Raw genomic sequence first — 20,119 nt, forward strand, 5'->3', positions numbered from 1 at the left:
TTGTAAACTATATAAAAAAATATATTATTTTTATTTTATTTTATTTTTTATTTTGTTCATATTTCATATTAATTCATATTTTAATAATGGGGAAGCCTGGCTTCCGTTGGCTTCCATGAGGATTCGCCACTGAAAGTCCTTGAATTAAATTTTGCTGTGGGAACCCTGTAGTAAACCCTTTGAGATGGATCGCTGATGATTTGGTGTTTTTGATTGTTGTTTGCGTCCCTTGATGTGCCGGTTGGTTGGTTTGTTGCAGGGGTGCGAGGGTCAAAGGGAAGTTCAAAGAGTCCTTCCTGCTCCCGGCCTTCTCCGTCAAGCCCATCGTGAACCCAGAGGAGCCGCTATCCCGTGAGAAACTCAACCCTCCGACACCCAGCATTTACGTAAGACATCCACCATCGCTCTCCCTGCACATGTCATTCATGCAGCTTTCATTATTATTCATTCTTTTAACCGTATCCGGTCTTAGGGTTGTGTTTTCAGAATCCCATTTTAGGATTCTATAACAGTTGTACAGCCTGTAGCCATTGTGACATTGTTAGTATGTTCATTTTCTCTCAATTCTGTGTGACATCCTACACCCGTTATGACTTGCTAATGATGTAACGTGCCTGCGTCGCCCTCTTGTGGTGGTTTCTTGAATCACTCATGCACAGAGCTGGACTCCAGGGCCCTCATTCATCAACGTGCTTAACCTGTGCGTACGACCATTTCTAAGCAAAGAGTGGGATTCATCAATTTCAACTTGAACTTGACATCGTGCTTATGTGTACGCACAGCTCGGAGCACACTTAGCTGACGCCCAGTGGTAGAATATATTATTACAACAAGGAAATGAGCTTCTGTGCATTAGTTTCAACACTGGCATGTTCTGTATGAACCGTAATTCATTATAGTTCATTGTAAAATAGCAACAGTAGTGTAATTATGGTCAAAACCCTATAAATAGCATTTGGAATAATAGATCTTTCTCTCAGAATGAATGCAGCATGGTTTATATAGCGTTATCGGAATATACGGGGTGTACTGACTGACTGCGCTCCGCGTAGCTCAACTCGTTATTATTTTGCGCACAGACCGCAGCAACATGGGAACGTTTTGATTATATTTAAAAGGCTTTAGTTAAACGAAACAAGTGGAATTTCGAAGCTGTAAGCAGAATACAAGTCATATGAACACCCACGATATAGTGTTCTTCCCCTTTCCTACTGTATAAGAAAGAATAAAAAACGCATTGCAATGAGGGTGTATGTGTATTACAAAACCCTTGCAATAATGTGTCTTAAATGAATGAAAAGCATACATGCTCTGGACACAGAGCATATATCGTGTGGGTGATATGACTTGTATTATGCTTACAGAATTCCACGTATTTAGTTTTACAATGTCAAAGCCTTTTAATATAAATCAAAACGTTCCCGTATTTCTGCAATCTATGCGCAAAATAATAAGGAGTTGAGGTAGATACACACTCAGAACGTATTACATGCTGGTATGCTGATAGAGTAAACTATTATATGAATATGAATATGATATGATATAAGGTATACACTGGTCCGTCGCATACACTGGTATGCGCAAGTTACTGTTGCATAATGTAGGCTATGGCTGCTATTATATGTAATTCATATAGGCTACCTAATAGTATATGATTTTTAGAGGCATCTATTTTGTTGTCGGTATTAGGCTAATACCGACAACAACATGGGGGGGACCCTGATGTAAACAAGACAAACGTCTTTCTCTGGTCTGCATCCCCTTAAAAATTGTGTGTATTGAGCCGTACTGTATACCCATTCTGCAATCTGTTAAATAAAGTTTTCATTCATTCATTCATTCAAAATAGATGCCTCTAAAAATCATATTATAGCCAATCGAACACAACTAATAAAGGCATTCATATTACAGCACGGTTATAATGACACACACATGATGAATTGAAAATGGGGGACCCTGATGTAAACAAGACGAAAGTCTTTCTCTGGTCTGCATCCCCTTAACAATTGTATGTATTGAGCCGTACTGTATTGTACCCATTCTGCAATCTGTTAAATAAAGTTTTCATTCATTCATTCATTCAAAATAGATGCCTTTAAAAATCATATTATAGCCAATCGAACACAACTAATAAAGGCATTCATATTACAGCACGGTTATAATGACACACACATGATGAATTGAAAATGGGGGACCCTGATGTAAACAAGACGAAAGTCTTTCTCTGGTCTGCATCCCCTTAACAATTGTATGTATTGAGCTGTACTGTACTGTACCCATTCTGCAATCTGTTAATAAACCTTTCAATCAATCAATCAAACCACCAACGCCAAACAGTGGTCAACGAACGGTCTTTATTAGTATTTTGAGCTGTCCAGGCAGAATTGCAGCAATGGTCTTAGGGAGCCATTGATATCTGACATCACCGTTTACAAGTCAGCCTTTTATTTATCCCATAACACCGGTTGTGTCTTCTTGGTTCGGCAGCGCCTCAGTGAACAATCTCCCGTGAAGTTTCTCAGAGTTCCGCTCGGGTCAGTCCATTATTTCACATCCCATGGGGGGTGTTTCATCACTTTCATGACCATATATGGATAATCATGCACGAGCATTGACGGTAGAACAAAGAGGTATTTATCAACACGGAGGAGCGTAGGACCTCTGTACGCACGGTTGATAAATCCAGTTTTTTTTTGTGCGTGCACACATTCTAAATTCTGTGCTTACGTATGAAAATAGAATACTTTCTAAGAAAAATTGATAAATGAGGGCCCAGGCTTCTCGTGTATTAAAGTGTAACGCATGTCTTCCTCCCTCCTGTAGTTGGAGAGTAAGAGGGACGCTTTCTCCCCCGTGCTGCTTCAGTTCTGCACGGACCCCAAGAACCCTGTCACGGTCATCAGAGGGCTGGCCGGATCGCTACGACTCAGTACGTTTACATTTCATCTCCGACACAATGACCCCCCAAAAAACACTGTATTGCATCAGGGGTTTTCAAACTTTTTAATTCCAGGACCCTATTTTATTTAGGATTTTTTTTTGGCGACCCCGCACTTAAATGTATCGCGTAATTTCAACGTGGAATTGAGGAATATCAAAATAAAAGCACACGTTGTACTTGATCATGCATATTTATTAGAACATTTTATTACAGCACTATGTTATCAATACACATTTATATATATATATTTATATTTATCAGCATATTTATCAGCTGAGGTACGGGAAATGACATTATTGGCCTGTCTACATAATAATCAAACTGAAACTGTAATGGAGCTCAAACGCCGCCCTCTTTTCTTGATCATCCCATGACGGCTGTGATTGGAGGATCACGAGAAGAAGGCGGGGCATTTGAGATAGGTCCACTTTCAATGTCATTCTCAAATGTAAAAGATAGAGGGGGGGGTGGGGGGGAAAGATCATCTCCAACCCTCTTTTCTGACAAAAAAAATGCATATATACATTTTCTTTATTATTATTATTATTTTTAAATGTACCATCTTCCCGTCTTGCCTGCAGACCTGGGCCTGTTCTCCACCAAGTCCCTGGTGGATGCGAACGCGGAGCACGCGGTGGAGGTGAGGACCCAGGTGCAGCAGCCCGCGGACGAGAACTGGGACGCCAGCGGCACGGGGCAGACCTGGCCCTGCGAGAGCAGCCGCTCACACACCACCATCGCCAAGTATGCCCAGTACCAGGCCTCCAGCTTCCAGGAGAGCCTGCAGGTAACGGCGCCTACCAGACACCGCCGCAGCGATAGACTTAATAATAATAACTTTATTTGTATAGCACCTTCATACAACAATTGCAGCTCAAAGTGCTTTACAGCAGAAAAAAGGCAAAATGAGCACATAAAGTGCGGACATATAAAATCACAGTTTTTCACATTAGGATATAGCATCCCATTATGGCCACTTTGTTTATGGTTTGATTCTATGGCATAAAATTACATAAAACGAGCATAAGAAATATAGCAGCATATAAGACTATATAAGCCGCCCGCCCATGTTTTGAAGTCATTAAAAGTTGTCCATGTATCCCACAATGCAACATTTGGCAGATGACATTAGCTCAAATCGTTGGCGGCTATTGTCGGTGCTAATTCTAGTTAACGGCGAAAGAGGATGTGTTTACATTAGGGGGACTGATGATGTCACTGGTTACGTTTACATAACACCATGCTGCCAAGGTTTGTTGCTTTTGAGGGGGTCTGTGAGCAAGAAGATAAGATATTCCTTTATTGATCCCCTTGGGGAAATTCAGGCATCATAGCAGTGTGGGGGGAGGGGAGGTACAGGTAGTAGAAGACATGGTACAGGTGACATAATTATAGTACAGTGGAGAAGTAAAAAATAAAATAGAATAAAAAAGCAGCGTAAACAATACAATATAATTAACTCTGGACATGTGCATATGGGCATTGGGCAACGAGGTGCGAGATGAGGGTATGTATGCCACTATGCCCTCTCTCAGTTATATTTGCCCTACAATAAATGGTTACAATATATAATCTAATAATCCAATCATCTAAATCTAATCTAATATATAATCTAAAAATGCTAAATATACGATAGAGGATAGATGCCTGTCCAAGAAGCGTTCCGTTATCCCCCCTCACTCCCAGGACGTGAGGTTGTGTGATCCGGCTCAAAGTCAAGTTGGCCCTCGACCTAGCATACCGTGCGGCAAAGGGAACCGCTCCCGCCTACCTCCGGTCAATGGTCTCTAACTACACACCCTCAAGACCCCTACGCTCTGCATCTTCTGGCCGCCTCAGACCTACTCCTATCCGAGCTCCGGGAGGGTCATTAAAGAGAAGTCGCCTATTCTCAGTCCTTGCCCCACAATGGTGGAATGAACTACCCACCCCAGTTAGAACAGCTGAAACCCGTCCAATCTTTCGCTGTCGACTAAAGAAACACTTCTTCAACCATTATCTAAAAAAAAAAAGAAAAAAAAAGGGATATCTAACCTTACTGCCATGCACTTGTCCTAATAAACTACCCTACACTGTAGCACTCAACACTTTGATGAACATTGTTACTCAGCTGATAGAGTTGTGCCCTTCCTGATGACTTGTCGTACAGGACTTGTAAGTCGCTTTGGATAAAAGCGTCAGCTAAATGACTAAATGTAAATGTAAATGTTTCACCAGGAGGAGAAAGGCAGCGACGAGGAAGACGACGACGACGAGGACAATGAGAAGGAGAAGGAGAAGGAGAAGGAGAAAGAGAAGAAGCCATCCAACACTTCGGACACGCCCACCAAGGACGGGTCCAAGGAGAGCACCAGGTGAGGACACGTAGATATCTCTGTCCGCGGTGGCTATGAGGACGAGTCATTCACAGTTTTTTTCCCCGCCAGTTGTACCAACGTGTTTATGTCTTTCTTTTCCTCAGCGAGCAGAAACCAGTGGGGAAGATTATTAAATTTGGCACCAACATTGACCTGTCGGATTCCAAGAGGTAAGTAACCTGTAACATAATGTACATCAGTTATGTTCTCTTTAGGAAACACTGCTCTCTCCATGTCGGCCATGTCATTCAACTTTCCTCTTTGGTTTACTGACCCCTAGTGGCCATATCGTAAGAATGCACTTTAACCCTTTCTCTACCCACTCCTGATCCTGGCGTGTGTTCTCAGGTGGAAGCCCCAGCTGCAGGAGCTCCAGAAGCTGCCGGCCTTCATGCGCGTGGCGTCCAGTGGCAACATGCTGAGCCACGTGGGTCACACCATCCTGGGCATGAACACCGTGCAGCTGTACATGAAGGTCCCCGGGAGCCGCACGCCCGGTAGGAGACGCCACGCACTTTATTATTATTATTTCTTTTTTATCAATAGATTTGAACCCTTTCACTGCCACACTACAGAAGGTTAAACACGACGGCACATAATATAGGAATAATGATAATGAACAGAACAACAAGGCAGTTGTCCTTCCGCGTTCGGTTTGCGCGCCCTGATTGGCCTCTCAGTGCCCAATCGCGTTAGCCCTACTATCGCCGCACTACTCGCTCAATATACTACTATGCGCTGTGCTCTCTGTCTGAAGCGGAGCGGGCCTCTGCTGTGCTTACACTTGATGCAATACACGATACTAACTAGAGAGATTAGCGTCACATAGCTGGCCTTTTTCTGAAAACCCAAGCACATATTGTTCCATAGCATATGCCTTCAGTTGATCATGACATCCTCTCTTACCTTGACGATTAAAAAGCCTCCATAATTTAGTAAATAAAGCTGTAGCCAGCCAGCTAGCATTGATGCTATTCAAAATGCTATCCACATTAGCTACATAGCTAACCAACTAAATACAATACAGTGGTATCCTGAGGTAACGTTAAATACAACGTTTCCTAGTCGAAATGACTGGACACACACAGGGACAAGTTAAACATCAATCAATTAATTTATTCCAACAGGTATTTTGAGCTGCTTGTGAGCCGAGGTCTTTCTCTCCTCTCCGTTGGAAACTAATGACGTTACGTTAGCTCGAAAAAGCACAGAGTAGTTAGGCGATAGGCGATTGGGCGCTGAGAGGCCAATCAGGGCGCGCAAACCGAACCCGGAAGGACAACTGCCTTGGGTAATCTTTTCACCAGACAGCGCGGTCTCTCAGTGGCAAGGAGTAACGCGTGGGAGGCTCACGCTGCCCCCGATACTTCCTGTCTCTGCTGTGCAGGCGTCACCCAACCGACCTGTAGGAGTCGCTGTCCACAACATCCAATCCCCACCCATCGACTTTCCACCCGCTACCTCTGCCAATTGAGATAGTATGACGACTGGCCCAAGCCGCAGGCAACGCCGACTCGGGGAGTCGAGACCGGAGTCTCTTGCATTGGTGACGAGCGCAATCTCCGCTACGCCACCCAGCCGCCGCCAGTCTGCTCTTCTGACTGAGCCTCAGAACAGGGACGCATGTCAGACTAAAGACCAGCTGATCAGAATCAGAAAGGTCTTTATTGACAAGTAGTTTTCACATACAAGGATTTAGCTTTGGACGTTTTCGGTGTGACGTTAACGGACGGACAATAACAGACGGATAATAAAATAAAGAGGTAGAATAAAATAAAATGGGATATAAACTAAATTAAATATAGCACAATAGAATATAGTACAATTATAAGTAAAACATGTAATAAGATAATAGACCAGGGCTGTACAACTGGGCAAGATGTGGTCAAGTATATTATACACTAATTCGAATGAAATAACAATACAATTGATTGGGGGGCAATCAATGCAATGCCCCCCCCCCCAATTGTCCTAAGTAAGTGTGTGTGTGTGTTGTGTATAATGCTTTGGACTAAAGCCAATGTTCTTCCCACTCCAACAGGTCACCAGGAGAACAACAACTTCTGCTCGGTGAACATCAACATCGGCCCGGGGGACTGTGAGTGGTTCTCCGTCCACGAGAACTACTGGCCCGCCATCAGCGCCTTCTGTGTGAAGTGAGTGTCCGGAGGCCCTGAGAACATCATGTTGTGACAGATGTATGGTCCTGACTCCATAGTTTAAAGGAACTATTTAAATTAACACTTTCTCTGCCAAGGACGCCTAAACTCGTCATTCCCCGCCATGCTCATTCTGCCAATGACGCCGTAACACGTCATTGAGATCAATATTTCAAAAATCTGTGATCGCAATCATATTTCTCCCCCGGAGACTTGAGATCTACTGTTGATCCCCTCTCAACTCTCCAACGGTTCAAGAGCGCCATATGGTGGCCGATCGGCGGATCGCCCAAACCGGAAACCGGAAACGGAAGCTGGTGCTCATTCCAATTCAGTCCGATCACTCGCTAATAGTCCCGGGACTCGAGCTAGACACAATGGATAGCAATCCGTTACCAATAACTCGATAAACAACATGATTTGGACGTATATACTATTATACAACCTGGAGATGGATCGCATATTTCAACATCCCATAATAGGAATATTTCTGCTCCACGCTCATCGCCCAACGCTACGAGGAAGCTATGGTAAGTTTCAGCGTTTTTTTTTAACGTGTTCGATACTAACTGCTCTAATGATCATATCACCCACACTAGATGAATCATCTAACGTTTGCCACGGAATTATAAACGACCCCCCCCCCCCATCCGGTCAACATCAGATAATAATAATAATAATAATAACTTTATTTGTATAGCACTTTTCATACAGAGGTTGCAGTTCAAAGTGCTTCACAACAGTAAAAAATACAGGCATAAGCGAGCATAAAAAGATAGACAGGTAGAATCACAGTGTTTCACATTAGGATCTAGCATCCCAATAGGCTCTCCGCTTACAGTTTTCAGTAACACAAATAGTAAAAATAGTTTAAAATGATTCAGTTTAAAAATAGTAAAAAAATTATAAAATAGAACGGACATAAAAAATACAGGCATGAGCGAGCATAGCAAGATATGGCAAATCACAGTGTTTCACATTAGGATCTAGCATCCTAATAGGCTCTCTATTCAGTAATACTCCTGTAATTCCCAACATACTTCACAGTACATATTGCTGTAACTTTAGTGATATTAGATCACAGGGACACGAACCCACACTGTAACTTTAGTGATACTAGATCACAGGGACTCGAACCCACACTGTAACTTTAGTGATACTAGATCACAGGGACTCGAACCCACACTGTAACTTTAGTGATACTAGATCACAGGGACTCGAACCCACACTGTAACTTTAGTGATATTAGATCACAGGGACTCGAACCCATACTAAATAGTGGGACCTATTGCATGAACAAATAATCAGTGTTTCACATTTGGATCTAGCAAATAATAAAAATTGTTTAAAATGATTCAGTTTAAAAATAGTCATCAGTAAGAAGTAAAAAGTGCACATGAATTTGATAGGCAGTGTATAAGAGTAGGCAGGGTAAGAATAGTGCAGGTAAATACAAGTTGTGTCAGGATATCCCTGATGTTTCCTCTTGCCACTAGGTGGTAGCAGATATCTATCAGTGAAATGCCTGAGCAAAGAGATAGGTTTTAAGCTGTCTTTTAAAGATGTCTAGCGAGTTGGCTTCCCTGATGTTTTGGGGTAGTTTGTTCCATAGTTTTGGGGCATAGTTGATAAAGGCTGCATTACCGATCCTCTTTTGACTGCTTCTGGGAGCCTCTAGTAGTCCAGCAGCTGATGATCGCAGTGTTCTTGCTGGTGTGTAATTTATTAGAGTGTTGGCGATGTAGCTAGGTCCCTGTCCATTTAGAGCTTTGTATGTAAGGAGAAGGACCTTAAAGTCAATTCTAAATGTTACAGGAAGCCAGTGTAAAGCAGCTAAGACTGGACTAATGTGCTCTCTCCTTTTGGTTCTAGTTAGCAGTCGGGCTGCAGAGTTTTGGATTAGCTGAAGCCTCTCTGTGGTTTTCTTAGGGAGACCTGTGAAAAGTGCATTACAGTAGTCTAACCGGCTAGATATGAATGCATGAATTAGCTTCTCAGCATCGTTCTGATTAATAAATGGTCGTACTTTTGCTATATTTCTGAGATGGAAGAACGATGTTTTCGTCACTTTGCTAATATGAGCTAAGATATTGCTAAGATGATAAGTAGTAACTTCTAGAAGCACGTCCATTTGACATTTTTTATCTTGCGCAGATCGCTATCAAACTGTATTTGATCATCAATATAATGCATTTAGGGCTATAAATCACGTTCTGGAGAAAGCTGCAGAAAACGATAAAAACATACTTATACTTTAGACCGTATTTTAGTATGAATATGTGAATGAAAAACTATAACGTTCCTACGTCCTGAACGATAGATAATTGACGTTGAATGGGCCATAGTAATGTCAATTTAGCAATACAATTTAAAAAGTTATAGCCCTGCAAAGAAGGGGAACTTCTCCATAGACAAATAGAGCTGGCAGAGAGGGGTATAATGATGTACATAAGCCTGGCGAAGAAAGTGTTAAAGATACATTTGTTGCCGTTTGAACGCCACCTCACTCGACCAAATCCGTGCTTCGGTTCTCGAGTTACGTAACGGTATGTCAGGCGACGAGCGTCTTTTTATGCGGCCCGGACTCCCGGCGCTCCAGAACTGTCAATCATCTGCTGATGGCGGTAATGATTGATCAGCGTTGTAGCCAATGAATTTAGCTTTCCAATTATACCCCACGTGGGGGGGGGGGTGCGAATAAGGGATCTAGGTGAAAGTTGACGAGCGAAAACCAGAAGTCAATCACACTTGAGAATGAATTGCCGTTGAGGAAATGGATTTGGAAGAGCTTTTTTTTTTGGCACATGGTTTACCCGAATCTCTCCCAAAGACTAATTTCTGAACGGATTTTTTATCAAATTTGCACCTCTACTAAAGACTTCAGGCTATGGATCCGCAGTGGTTTCCAGCTTATACCTATTTTATTAATTTTTTTTGTATCCACTTTTTCTCCCATTTTCTATTTTTCTCCCATCCCCAATTTCGTATCATCCAATTCAACCCTCCCCTGTCTCGAACGCTGTTTCATGTCTCCCACAAGCCGGCTGCAATGTGGACTAAGTCATACATTGCACGAGTCCCCTCCGATACTCGAGGTAACAGCAGTCGCATCTTTTCACCTGCGAGGCGCGATCTCTCAGCGTCAGGGGTCTGGGCTTTGGAGGGGCCCCGCCCCCATCGCTTCCTGATTCTACTGCGCAGGCACACCAACCGACCTGTAGGAGTCGCTGTCCACAACGCCCGATCCCCACCCATCAGTTTCCCTCCCCCTAATACTGCCAATGTGTATTAGTGCAAACGACCAGCTAAACTGAAAGCAATGTGGAGCGCTGGGCTCGAACAGGCGAACCCAGCGTCTCCAGTATTCATGGTGAGCGCCTTGCCCACTGCACCACGTAGCCGCCCATACCTATTTTATTATTGTAATTTTTTGCAACTGCAATTTTTTTCTTCCGTTTCTTGCAAATGGACGGCACCTTGCTTCCTTCTCATTTTTCTTTCTTTCTATTTTCTTGTTGTTACTATACATATATATTCATATTTTTATCTTATCTTTTATTTAGTTTCTCTCTTTTTATGTAAAGTCTCCTTGAGTCTGAGAAAGGCGCTCCTCTCTTTAAATCAAATTTTTTTTTTTATTATTATTATGAACAAAAAACATTCCCCATTTTGTCTCCATGATTATCTTCTTCACACACAGACCACTAACCCCACTCTCCCTCCTCCTCCTCAGACACGGAGTGGACTACCTGACCGGCTCCTGGTGGCCGGTGCTGGAGGACCTGTACCGGGCCAACATCCCCGTGTACCGCTTCATCCAGAGGCCCGGGGACCTGGTGTGGATCAACGCCGGGACCGTCCACTGGGTCCAGGCTGTGGGCTGGTGCAACAACATCGCCTGGAACGTCGGGCCGCTCAACGGTGAGTCGCAACCAGGGCTTGACATTAACTTTTTGGCTCACCAGCCACTGTGGCTAGTGGTTTTCCAAAGTCACTAGCCACTCAGCATTTTCACCAGCCAAATATCACACACATACACACACACCCAAATATCAATTTTTTTTTTTTATAGTGTACAGTTTGGCTACTTGAGAGAGAGAGAGAGAGAGAGAGAGAGAGAGAGAGAGAGAGAGAGAGAGAGAGAGAGAGAGAGAGAGAGAGAGAGAGAGAGAGAGAGAGAGAGAGAGAGAGAGAGAGAGAGAGAGAGAGAGAGAGAGAGAGAGCGAGAGAGAGAGAGAGAGAGAGAGAGAGACGCAGACGCAAGTAAGCACACATTGCGTTCCGAGAGAGAGACTCTTCACTACGACTCTAAAACGGTGACGCTGCACGGTCTACCCGCCAAAGTGGCTGGTAAGAGTGACGGAGTTACACGCCACTGCCAAATTCTACTCACATTTGGCGGGTGGCGGGCTTTAATGTCAAGCCCTGGTGACATTAATTAGCATTGATGACAAATCATGACAGTAGTGGGCTTTATATTCCTTTATCTCCTGATGAAGTCTGTCAGAGCTGTTATTGAAATTGCTAATCGAATTTTGTTGGCAGCGCAAGACGCCATTTTACAAATCTTAAGCATTTGCTTTACACTTGATTACATATAGAAAAACAAGTGTGTAACCTTGTTGAATAAAATCTTGCTATTAGAAAACAACTTTGCTTGGTTATGTCTTGTCTTTTATTTTTAGCCTCTTAACAGGTTCAGCGCCAGAGGTCGCTGTGGGCGTATGGCCGTTGTGTGCCAGCGCTTTGTTCAATGGGGATAAATGTCGGTGTTTACAGTGCTAAAACTATATTAAATATTATAGCTATGGATCTAATAACATAGTCGATTGTCAGTGAGTTTCTTCTGGTCAAGATGCAAAAAACAGATAATCTTTTCATCCATACATTTCCGTTTTATACCCTGGTGAATATGAGTATAGTTTTAGAGTGATTCTGTGTGATCCCAGGAAACGCTGTCAAACAGCGTTTTACTGCATTTCATTATAAATTGTGCCATTTCTCGCCTGGATCAATAATCAATCTGAAATCAACACTAGATTATCGGTATTATGTTTCATCATCCATGAAAGGGTGGGGTGGGAGGGGGGGTAGTTTTTCTATGCTTCGATCGCCACCAACGGAATACGCTACACAGTACATTACAGACACACGCTGATCGCCATTCCAAATACTGATCGCGATCGTGTTTCCAACGTAATCCACCAAAGAACACGAACGGGGGGGGACCCGACCCTCGTCGATGCATGTGTTATAAGCGATTTTGTTTCAAATGGAGTGCAATAGTGTTTGGCGCCCAACGTTCGGCAAGTTAACCCGAAATATGTCGGGTCTGGCGTCCATTGTGTTAATGGGTTACCGGTACCAGCTGTGTCTAACTGTGTCTGTGCCCTGCAGCCTACCAGTACCAGTTGGCCCTGGAGAGGTTTGAGTGGAACGAAGTGAAGAAGGTGAAGTCCATCGTTCCTATGATCCACGTGTCCTGGAATGTCTCCCGCACCGTCAAGGTCTCCGACCCCGACACCTTCAAGCTGATAAAGTGAGTGTGGACCTGGTGATGATGACACTTCTTTAGCAGTTTGTCTTCTTTGTACTGTAGGTCAGCTTGACGAGTCCCTGTTGAGAGCCACCTAGTACTAGGGATGGGTACCGATTCCGGTACTTTTAAGGGTATCGACCGAATCACGTACTACCGAGTACCAATTCATGTGAGATCCACCGGTGGCAAATGTCGGTAATGAAGAAAATATATATATTTATTTTTTTATAAATAAAATGTACATTTTGTTTACCACGAAACCTATGAAGTGTGCCTCACGTGCACAATACAACTTACCGTAAATCCTCTAATAGTGGAGGGTACTCGAATAAAGGACGGGCCTCTTATATGAGCCGGGGGTTTGATACATGCAGACAAATACAGGCCGGCTTTCAATACAAGGTCACAAAAAAAAGATATATATATTTTTTCGTGCCGTGATATAGAATGAGATAAACTCTTGCCAATGCAAATTAAGTGCTGCCTCCCGCTACACTGACTACATTAACGTTTCCCTCTCGTTGGCGTTAGCTTTAGCTAACATTGTCACATCTAGATCTGTGGTGTCGGCTGGATGTCGTTGGCTTTGTTTTGCAAACGTTAGTTAACCTTCGCTATCTATATGGCGTTGGCAGGGCGGGGCTGGCGTTGTCCAGTTGACATTACAGATCATGATGGCTATGACAGCGTTAGCTAAAGCTACTGCATGTTACTGTATCAATGCAACTCGATTCGACTGAGGTAGTCGAGAAGGTACCACACGCTAAAAGGTACCGTTGGGTACCGGTATCGATTCACAGGTATCGGTTCAAATGTGAACGGTTCCCAACCCTACCTAGTACTGATCCCTGTCCCTGCCCCCCCCCCCCCCTGCCCCCCCCCCAGACACTGTCTGCTGCAGTCCATTAAGCACATCCAGATCCTGCGGAACCAGCTGGTGGCCGAGGGGAAGAAGATCTCCTACCAGAGCCGCGTCAAGGACGAGCCCGCGTACTACTGCAACGAGTGTGACGTGAGTCTCTGTTTATACTACTGTCTGCAACGAGTGTGACGTGAGTCTCTGTTTATACTACTGTCTGCAACGAGTGTGACGTGAGTCTCTGTTTATACTACTGTCTGCAACCAGTGTGACGTGAGTCTCTGTTTATACTACTGTCTGCAACGAGTGTGACGTGAGTCTCTGTTTATACTACTGTCTGCAACGAGTGTGACGTGAGTCTCTGTTTATACTACTGTCTGCAACGAGTGTGACGTGAGTCTCTGTTTATACTACTGTCTGCAACGAGCGTGACGTGAGTCTCTGTTTATACTACTGTCTGCAACGAGCGTGATGCGAGTCTCTGTTTATACTACTGTCTGCAACGAGCGTGACGTGAGTCTCTGTTTATACTACTGTCTGCAACGAGCGTGACGTGAGTCTCTGTTTATACTACTATCTGCAACGAGTGTGACGTGAGTCTCTGTTTATACTACTGTCTGCAACGAGTGTGACGTGAGTCTCTGTTTATACTACTGTCTGCAACGAGCGTGACGTGAGTCTCTGTTTATACTACTGTCTGCAACGAGTGTGACGTGAGTCTCTGTTTATACTACTGTCTGCAACGAGTGTGACGTGAGTCTGTTTATACTACTGTCTGCAACGAGCGTGACGTGAGTCTCTGTTTATACTACTGTCTGCAACGAGCGTGACGTGAGTCTCTGTTTATACTACTGTCTGCAACCAGTGTGACGTGAGTCTCTGTTTATACTACTGTCTGCAACGAGCGTGACGTGAGTCTCTGTTTATACTACTGTCTGCAACGAGTGTGACGTGAGTCTCTGTTTATACTACTGTCTGCAACGAGTGTGACGTGAGTCTGTTTATACTACTGTCTGCAACGAGCGTGACGTGAGTCTGTTTATACTACTGTCTGCAACGAGCGTGACGTGAGTCTCTGTTCAGTACTACTGTCTCTGTTCAGTACTACTGTCTCTGTTCAGTACTATTGTCTCTGTTCAGTACTACTGTCTGTTGAGTGCTACTGTCTCTGTTGAGTGCTACTGTCTCTGTTCAGTACTGCTGTCTCTGTTCAGTACTGCTGTCTCTGTGCAGTGCTACTGTCTCTGTGCAGTGCTACTGTCTCTGTTCAGTTCTACTGTCTCTGTTCAGTACTGCTGTCCTGCTGTCTCTGTGCAGTACTACTGTCTCTGTTCAGTACGACTGTACTGCTGTCTCTGTTCAGTACTACTGTCTCTGTTCAGTACTACTGTCTCTGTTCAGTACTACTGTCTCTGTTCAGTACTACTGTACTGCTGTCTCTGTTCAGTTCTACTGTCTCTGTTCAGTACTACTGTCTCTGTTCAGTACTACTGTCTCTGTGCAGTACTACTGTCTCTGTTCAGTACTACTGTACTGCTGTCTCTGTTCAGTACTGCTGTCTCTGTTCAGTTCTACTGTCTCTGTTCTACTGTCTCTGTTCTACTGTCTCTGTTCAGTACTGTCTCTGTTCTACTGTCTCTGTTCAGTACTACTGTCTGTTCAGTTCTACTGTCTCTGTTCTACTGTCTCTGTTCTACTGTCTCTGTTCAGTTCTACTGTCTCTGTTCAGTTCTACTGTCTCTGTTCAGTACTACTGCCTGTTCAGTTCTACTGTATCTGTTCAGTTCTACTGTCTCTGTTCTACTGTCTCTGTTCAGTTCTACTGTCTCTGTTCAGTTCTACTGTCTCTGTTCAGTACTACTGTCTCTGTTCTACTGTCTCTGTTCAGTTCTACTGTCTCTGTTCTACTGTCTCTGTTCAGTACTACTGTCTCTGTTCAGTACTACTGTCTGTTCAGTTCTACTGTCTCTGTTAAGTTCTACTGTCTCTGTTCAGTTCTACTGTCTCTGTTCTACTGTCTCTGTTCAGTTCTACTGTCTCTGTTCAGTTCTACTGTCTCTGTTCAGTACTACTGTCTCTGTTCAGTTCTACTGTCTCTGTTCAGTACTACTGTCTCTGTTCTACTGTCTCTGTTCAGTTCTACTGTCTCTGTTCTACTGTCTCTGTTCTACTGTCTCTGTTCAGTACTACTGTCTCTGTTCTACTGTCTCTGTTCAGTACTACTGTCTCTGTTCAGTTCTACTGTCTCTGTTCAGTACTACTGTCTCTGTTCAGTTCTACTGTCTCTGTTCTACTGTCTCTGTTCAGTACTACTGTCTCTGTTCAGTTCTACTGTCTCTGTTCTACTGTCTCTGTTCTACTGTCTCTGTTCAGTTCTACTGTCTCTGTTCAGTTCTACTGTCTCTGTTCTACTGTCTCTGTTCAGTTCTACTGTCTCTGTTCAGTTCTACTGTCTCTGTTCAGTTCTACTGTCTCTGTTCTACTGTCTCTGTTCAGTTATACTGTCTCTGTTCTACTGTCTCTGTTCAGTTCTACTGTCTCTGTTCTACTGTCTCTGTTCAGTGCTACTGTCTCTGTTCAGTACTACGAGTGTGACGTGAGTCTGTTCAGTGCTCAAAGCTGTGGCCCAGAAGCCATAGGTATATGTACTGTATACGTGCCGGTATGTATGTATGTGTGTGTGTGTGTGTGTGTGTGGGGGGGGGTCTTGTAATTACAGCTCTGTAGTGGTCTGTTTAAAAATATCCTCACTATTTGTTAATCTGTTGTGCATATCTCTCGCTCTCCCCCTCCCTCTCTCTCCCCCCTCTCTCTCTCTATCTCTCTCTCTCCCCTCTCTCTTTCCCCCCCTCTCTCCCCCTTCCCCCCCCTCTCTCTCTCCCCCAGTTGGAGGTGTTTAACCTGCTGTTTGTGACCAGTGAGAACGGCAGCAGGAAGACGTACGTGGTGCACTGTGAGGAGTGTGCCCACCAGCGCAGCCCCAGCCTGGCCAACGTGGTGGTGCTGGAGCAGTACTGCATGGAGGAGCTCATGACCACCTACGATAACTTCAACCTGGTGAGGAGGAGCGAGCAGGAGTATGGACCCTAACCCTGTCAAAACAGCACTCAAAGTGTATATTTTCAGCCAAGATTTATTTCACGTCACTAATGGATCAATACAGTCCGTATTAATTAATGTTGCGTTTCTTTTTTTAAATGTAGCCAAGTGCTCTTGCGACTACTGGGGCGCGGTGAACAGATAACGTTACATCCTCGGCCGGTTTGACTTTAGTATTTTTATGATTTACCAGAAATGCTGAGTCCAACATAGTCTGGTGAAAACGCACCTTATTCATAATAATCTCCAATAGTTCGCTACACACGATCGCCATTGCCGAGTCAGTTTGTTGCCCGAGTGCAAAACCCCCCACAGGAAACTAGTCGCTAGTCGCCAGCTCTGCGGCCCCGCTTCTGCTTTCGATCCCTCGCCGCGTACGAGGCCTCCCTTTCCCGGGAGGCGATGTAAACAGACCCGGTGTGCCCGGAGGTCTGACGATGTCGTACGGTCCATGGAAAAATATGGAAATATCCAGTAATCCGACATGTGAACCAATGTCCAGTAGCTCTTGTCTTGTGTACAAAGGGTCAGCGCAAATATACTGGGCGAATAGACTGAACATGACATGCAAATAATAGTTGATTTGACGGTCCTGGCGAGACAAAGAGCTTGATCAAGCGCTGCCCTCGTACCTCAAAGATTTACTCAAAAGGTAGGCGAGACTGCCACCTATCGGGATTCGATCATAATTTATTTTAATTGTAATTATCTCAGGGTTACCAGGATCACACACAAGCACACATAATAATAATAATAATAATAATAATAATAATAATAATAATAATAATAATAATAATAATAATAATAATAATAATAATAATAATAATAATAATAATAATAATAATAATAATAATAATAATAATAATAATAATAATAATAATAATAATAAAAACATAAAAACGAGTATACTCGTTCTTGGCGTTCAATGCATGGGCGCCAAAAACGAGTATACTAGTTTTTGGCAGTCAATGAGTTAAGATGCTCTTGTCAAAACAATGGACTTCTTCGTCTTCTTGTGCCACCTTTCCCCTCTGAGCGCCCGTCTGGGATCGCTGTCGGAGCAGACGCTCCTTGGCTACAACGGTGGTCAATCATTTTCGCCGTCAGCGGTGACCGGTCAGTTCAGGGGCCGCTCACAACCGGACGTGGTCACTCGTCGGAACGGCTTGTCAAATGACGCTCGCCGGATGTTTTGTCTTGTAACTCGAGAATGGAATCACACAATAGGTTGAGTGTGGTGACGATCGAAAGGTAGCAAATTCAACTTTCCAACAATGTATTGGTTGATCGGTGAAAACGCAGCCAGGAGCCAACAGATGAGGGCAAAGTGCCGCGACGTGCGCGCAAGTGCGTGACGATCCTTAAGTGGTTAATACGTAACTATTTGACCTTTTGTGTTGGTCTGTGATTTTGCTGTACCATGTGACCTTTACCATCCACTTGGGGAGTTGTTTATATGTACGCTCCTCCCAGTCACACGTGATTCAACCACCATGACATTAATACTACTACATTCATGCTCTGATGAAGGCTGACTAGGCCCAAATGTTAGCATGTTTTGTTCGATGGCCAAAATAAATGTGTGAAACTGAGGCACTGCCCCTGTCCTTTTACTCAAAGTGGGTGAGAGTTACCGTACATGCTTGATGTAATCTTACCGATGTTGTTCTCAGATATTTGATGTGTTGGAGGTGTTTTCTGATATTTGGTCCGGTCTTGTGTTCCCTCCCCAGGCCACACCGCCCCGGTGACAGAGCTCCTGTCTCGCTGCCCCACAACCGTAACCAAAACTCCTGCTAGCCAGGACACACCTTTTCACTTTGGTTTCCACTCTCCCTTCATCACCTTTTACTACTACTACTACTACTACTACTACTACTACTACTACTACTACTACTACTACTACTACTAGTACTACTACTACTACTACTACTACTACTACTACTACTACTACTACTACTACTACTACTGCTAATACTTGCCGAACAGCCAATTGAAAACCAGTTTACTCATCATCACTGTTTACAAAAAGAACCTAGCCGCCAATAAAACGCCAGTTTACTCTCAAAATGGTGCTCTCGACCAGTAATCCTGGCGACGGTGAACTTGAAAACCAGACAGCAGTTGGTGCTGCCATTGAACAAATTATGGAGGGGGTTGATGGTTTCAATGGCATGTTTTTTTGTTTGTAATTTTTTTATATATATATATATATATATATATATATATATATATATATATATATATATATATATATATATATATATATATATATATATATATATATATATATATATATATATATATATATATATATATATTAGTACCAGACAGTAAATTTTTGTTTTTATTGTCTTGAATACTGAAATTTGTACATGAAGTTTGTATTTTTTGTGGGTGCTGTTTTTTCTTCCTTTTCCTTTTTTTTTTCTTTCTTTTAAATAATTTATTGTTGTTGTTTTTTGTTTTTTTTTCTAAACTAGATCAGCCTAGATATATACCACATTGGCCTTGTCACTTGTAATTTAGAAAAGAGATGAAATGAAAAGTACTAATAATAGAGATATGAACATTTTTCTAAAGCATTAAGAATTTTTAAAGATTACAATTGTTTGGAAATGCTTCAAAACATACGGGTTTCAAAGACTTTTGTTTTCTTGGGTTTTATCTTTTTAGAATCTTGTATGTGTTGTAAATCTTTGTGTTTTTACAAATGATAATTATTTCTTCTCGAGATTTGAGAGGAGAAAAAAAGAAAGGATTTCAGTTATCACACCTCTAGAACATCATCAGGTCTCTTTTTGTTCATGACTTCCATTTTTCTGTATGACCCTATAGAGGTCATGAGAGGTCATCATGTATCGTACCTCTGATTGTTTTGTTTCAATATGCAGATTTAGTATTTTCTGGAGTTTCCTTTTTTTCTCCTTTTTTGCATTGTACATTTGTTTTTATTTAAAATGTTTCTTCTATTTATTGGATATCAATGTTCTCCCCTTTTTGATGGGGGTTGTACAAGTTTGAAAGGTTTTTTTATGGTGATTGACTCCTCCGTGTGAGCTGAGAACGGGACGGCCGGGGCGTACGTGAGAGGCTGCTGTTTGTTTTTGGTGCTCGCCTCTCATGGCCCCGCCCCCTTTTCTAATGACCCCTCCCCTTTTCCGA

The 20,119-nt window shown here is 43.2% G+C and overlaps 1 protein-coding gene across 3 annotated transcripts in view; it reads left to right on the forward strand.

Moving 5' to 3' along the window:
- The window catches only part of kdm6ba (lysine (K)-specific demethylase 6B, a), a gene marked incomplete at its 5' end in the record, with an annotated part of 41,785 nt that extends 22,663 nt beyond the window's left edge, over nt 1–19,122 (forward strand). For all 3 annotated transcript variants that reach the window (XM_084334297.1, XM_084334298.1, XM_084334299.1), the window contains 12 exons: nt 260–386; nt 2,824–2,929; nt 3,523–3,728; nt 5,159–5,295; nt 5,403–5,468; nt 5,647–5,795; nt 7,340–7,454; nt 11,191–11,378; nt 12,855–12,996; nt 13,882–14,008; nt 16,742–16,912; nt 18,688–19,122. In XM_084334297.1, coding sequence (XP_084190423.1) covers nt 260–386; nt 2,824–2,929; nt 3,523–3,728; nt 5,159–5,295; nt 5,403–5,468; nt 5,647–5,795; nt 7,340–7,454; nt 11,191–11,378; nt 12,855–12,996; nt 13,882–14,008; nt 16,742–16,912; nt 18,688–18,705 — 1,552 coding nt within the window. In that variant the 3' untranslated portion in view covers nt 18,706–19,122. The remainder of the gene's footprint in view (nt 1–259; nt 387–2,823; nt 2,930–3,522; nt 3,729–5,158; nt 5,296–5,402; nt 5,469–5,646; nt 5,796–7,339; nt 7,455–11,190; nt 11,379–12,854; nt 12,997–13,881; nt 14,009–16,741; nt 16,913–18,687) is intronic.
- Nucleotides 19,123–20,119: the final 997 nt, after the last annotated feature.

Source organism: Notolepis coatsorum, assembly GCF_963971535.1.
Source record: "Notolepis coatsorum genome assembly, chromosome: 1".
Taxonomy (NCBI): Eukaryota; Metazoa; Chordata; class Actinopteri; order Aulopiformes; family Paralepididae; genus Notolepis; species Notolepis coatsorum.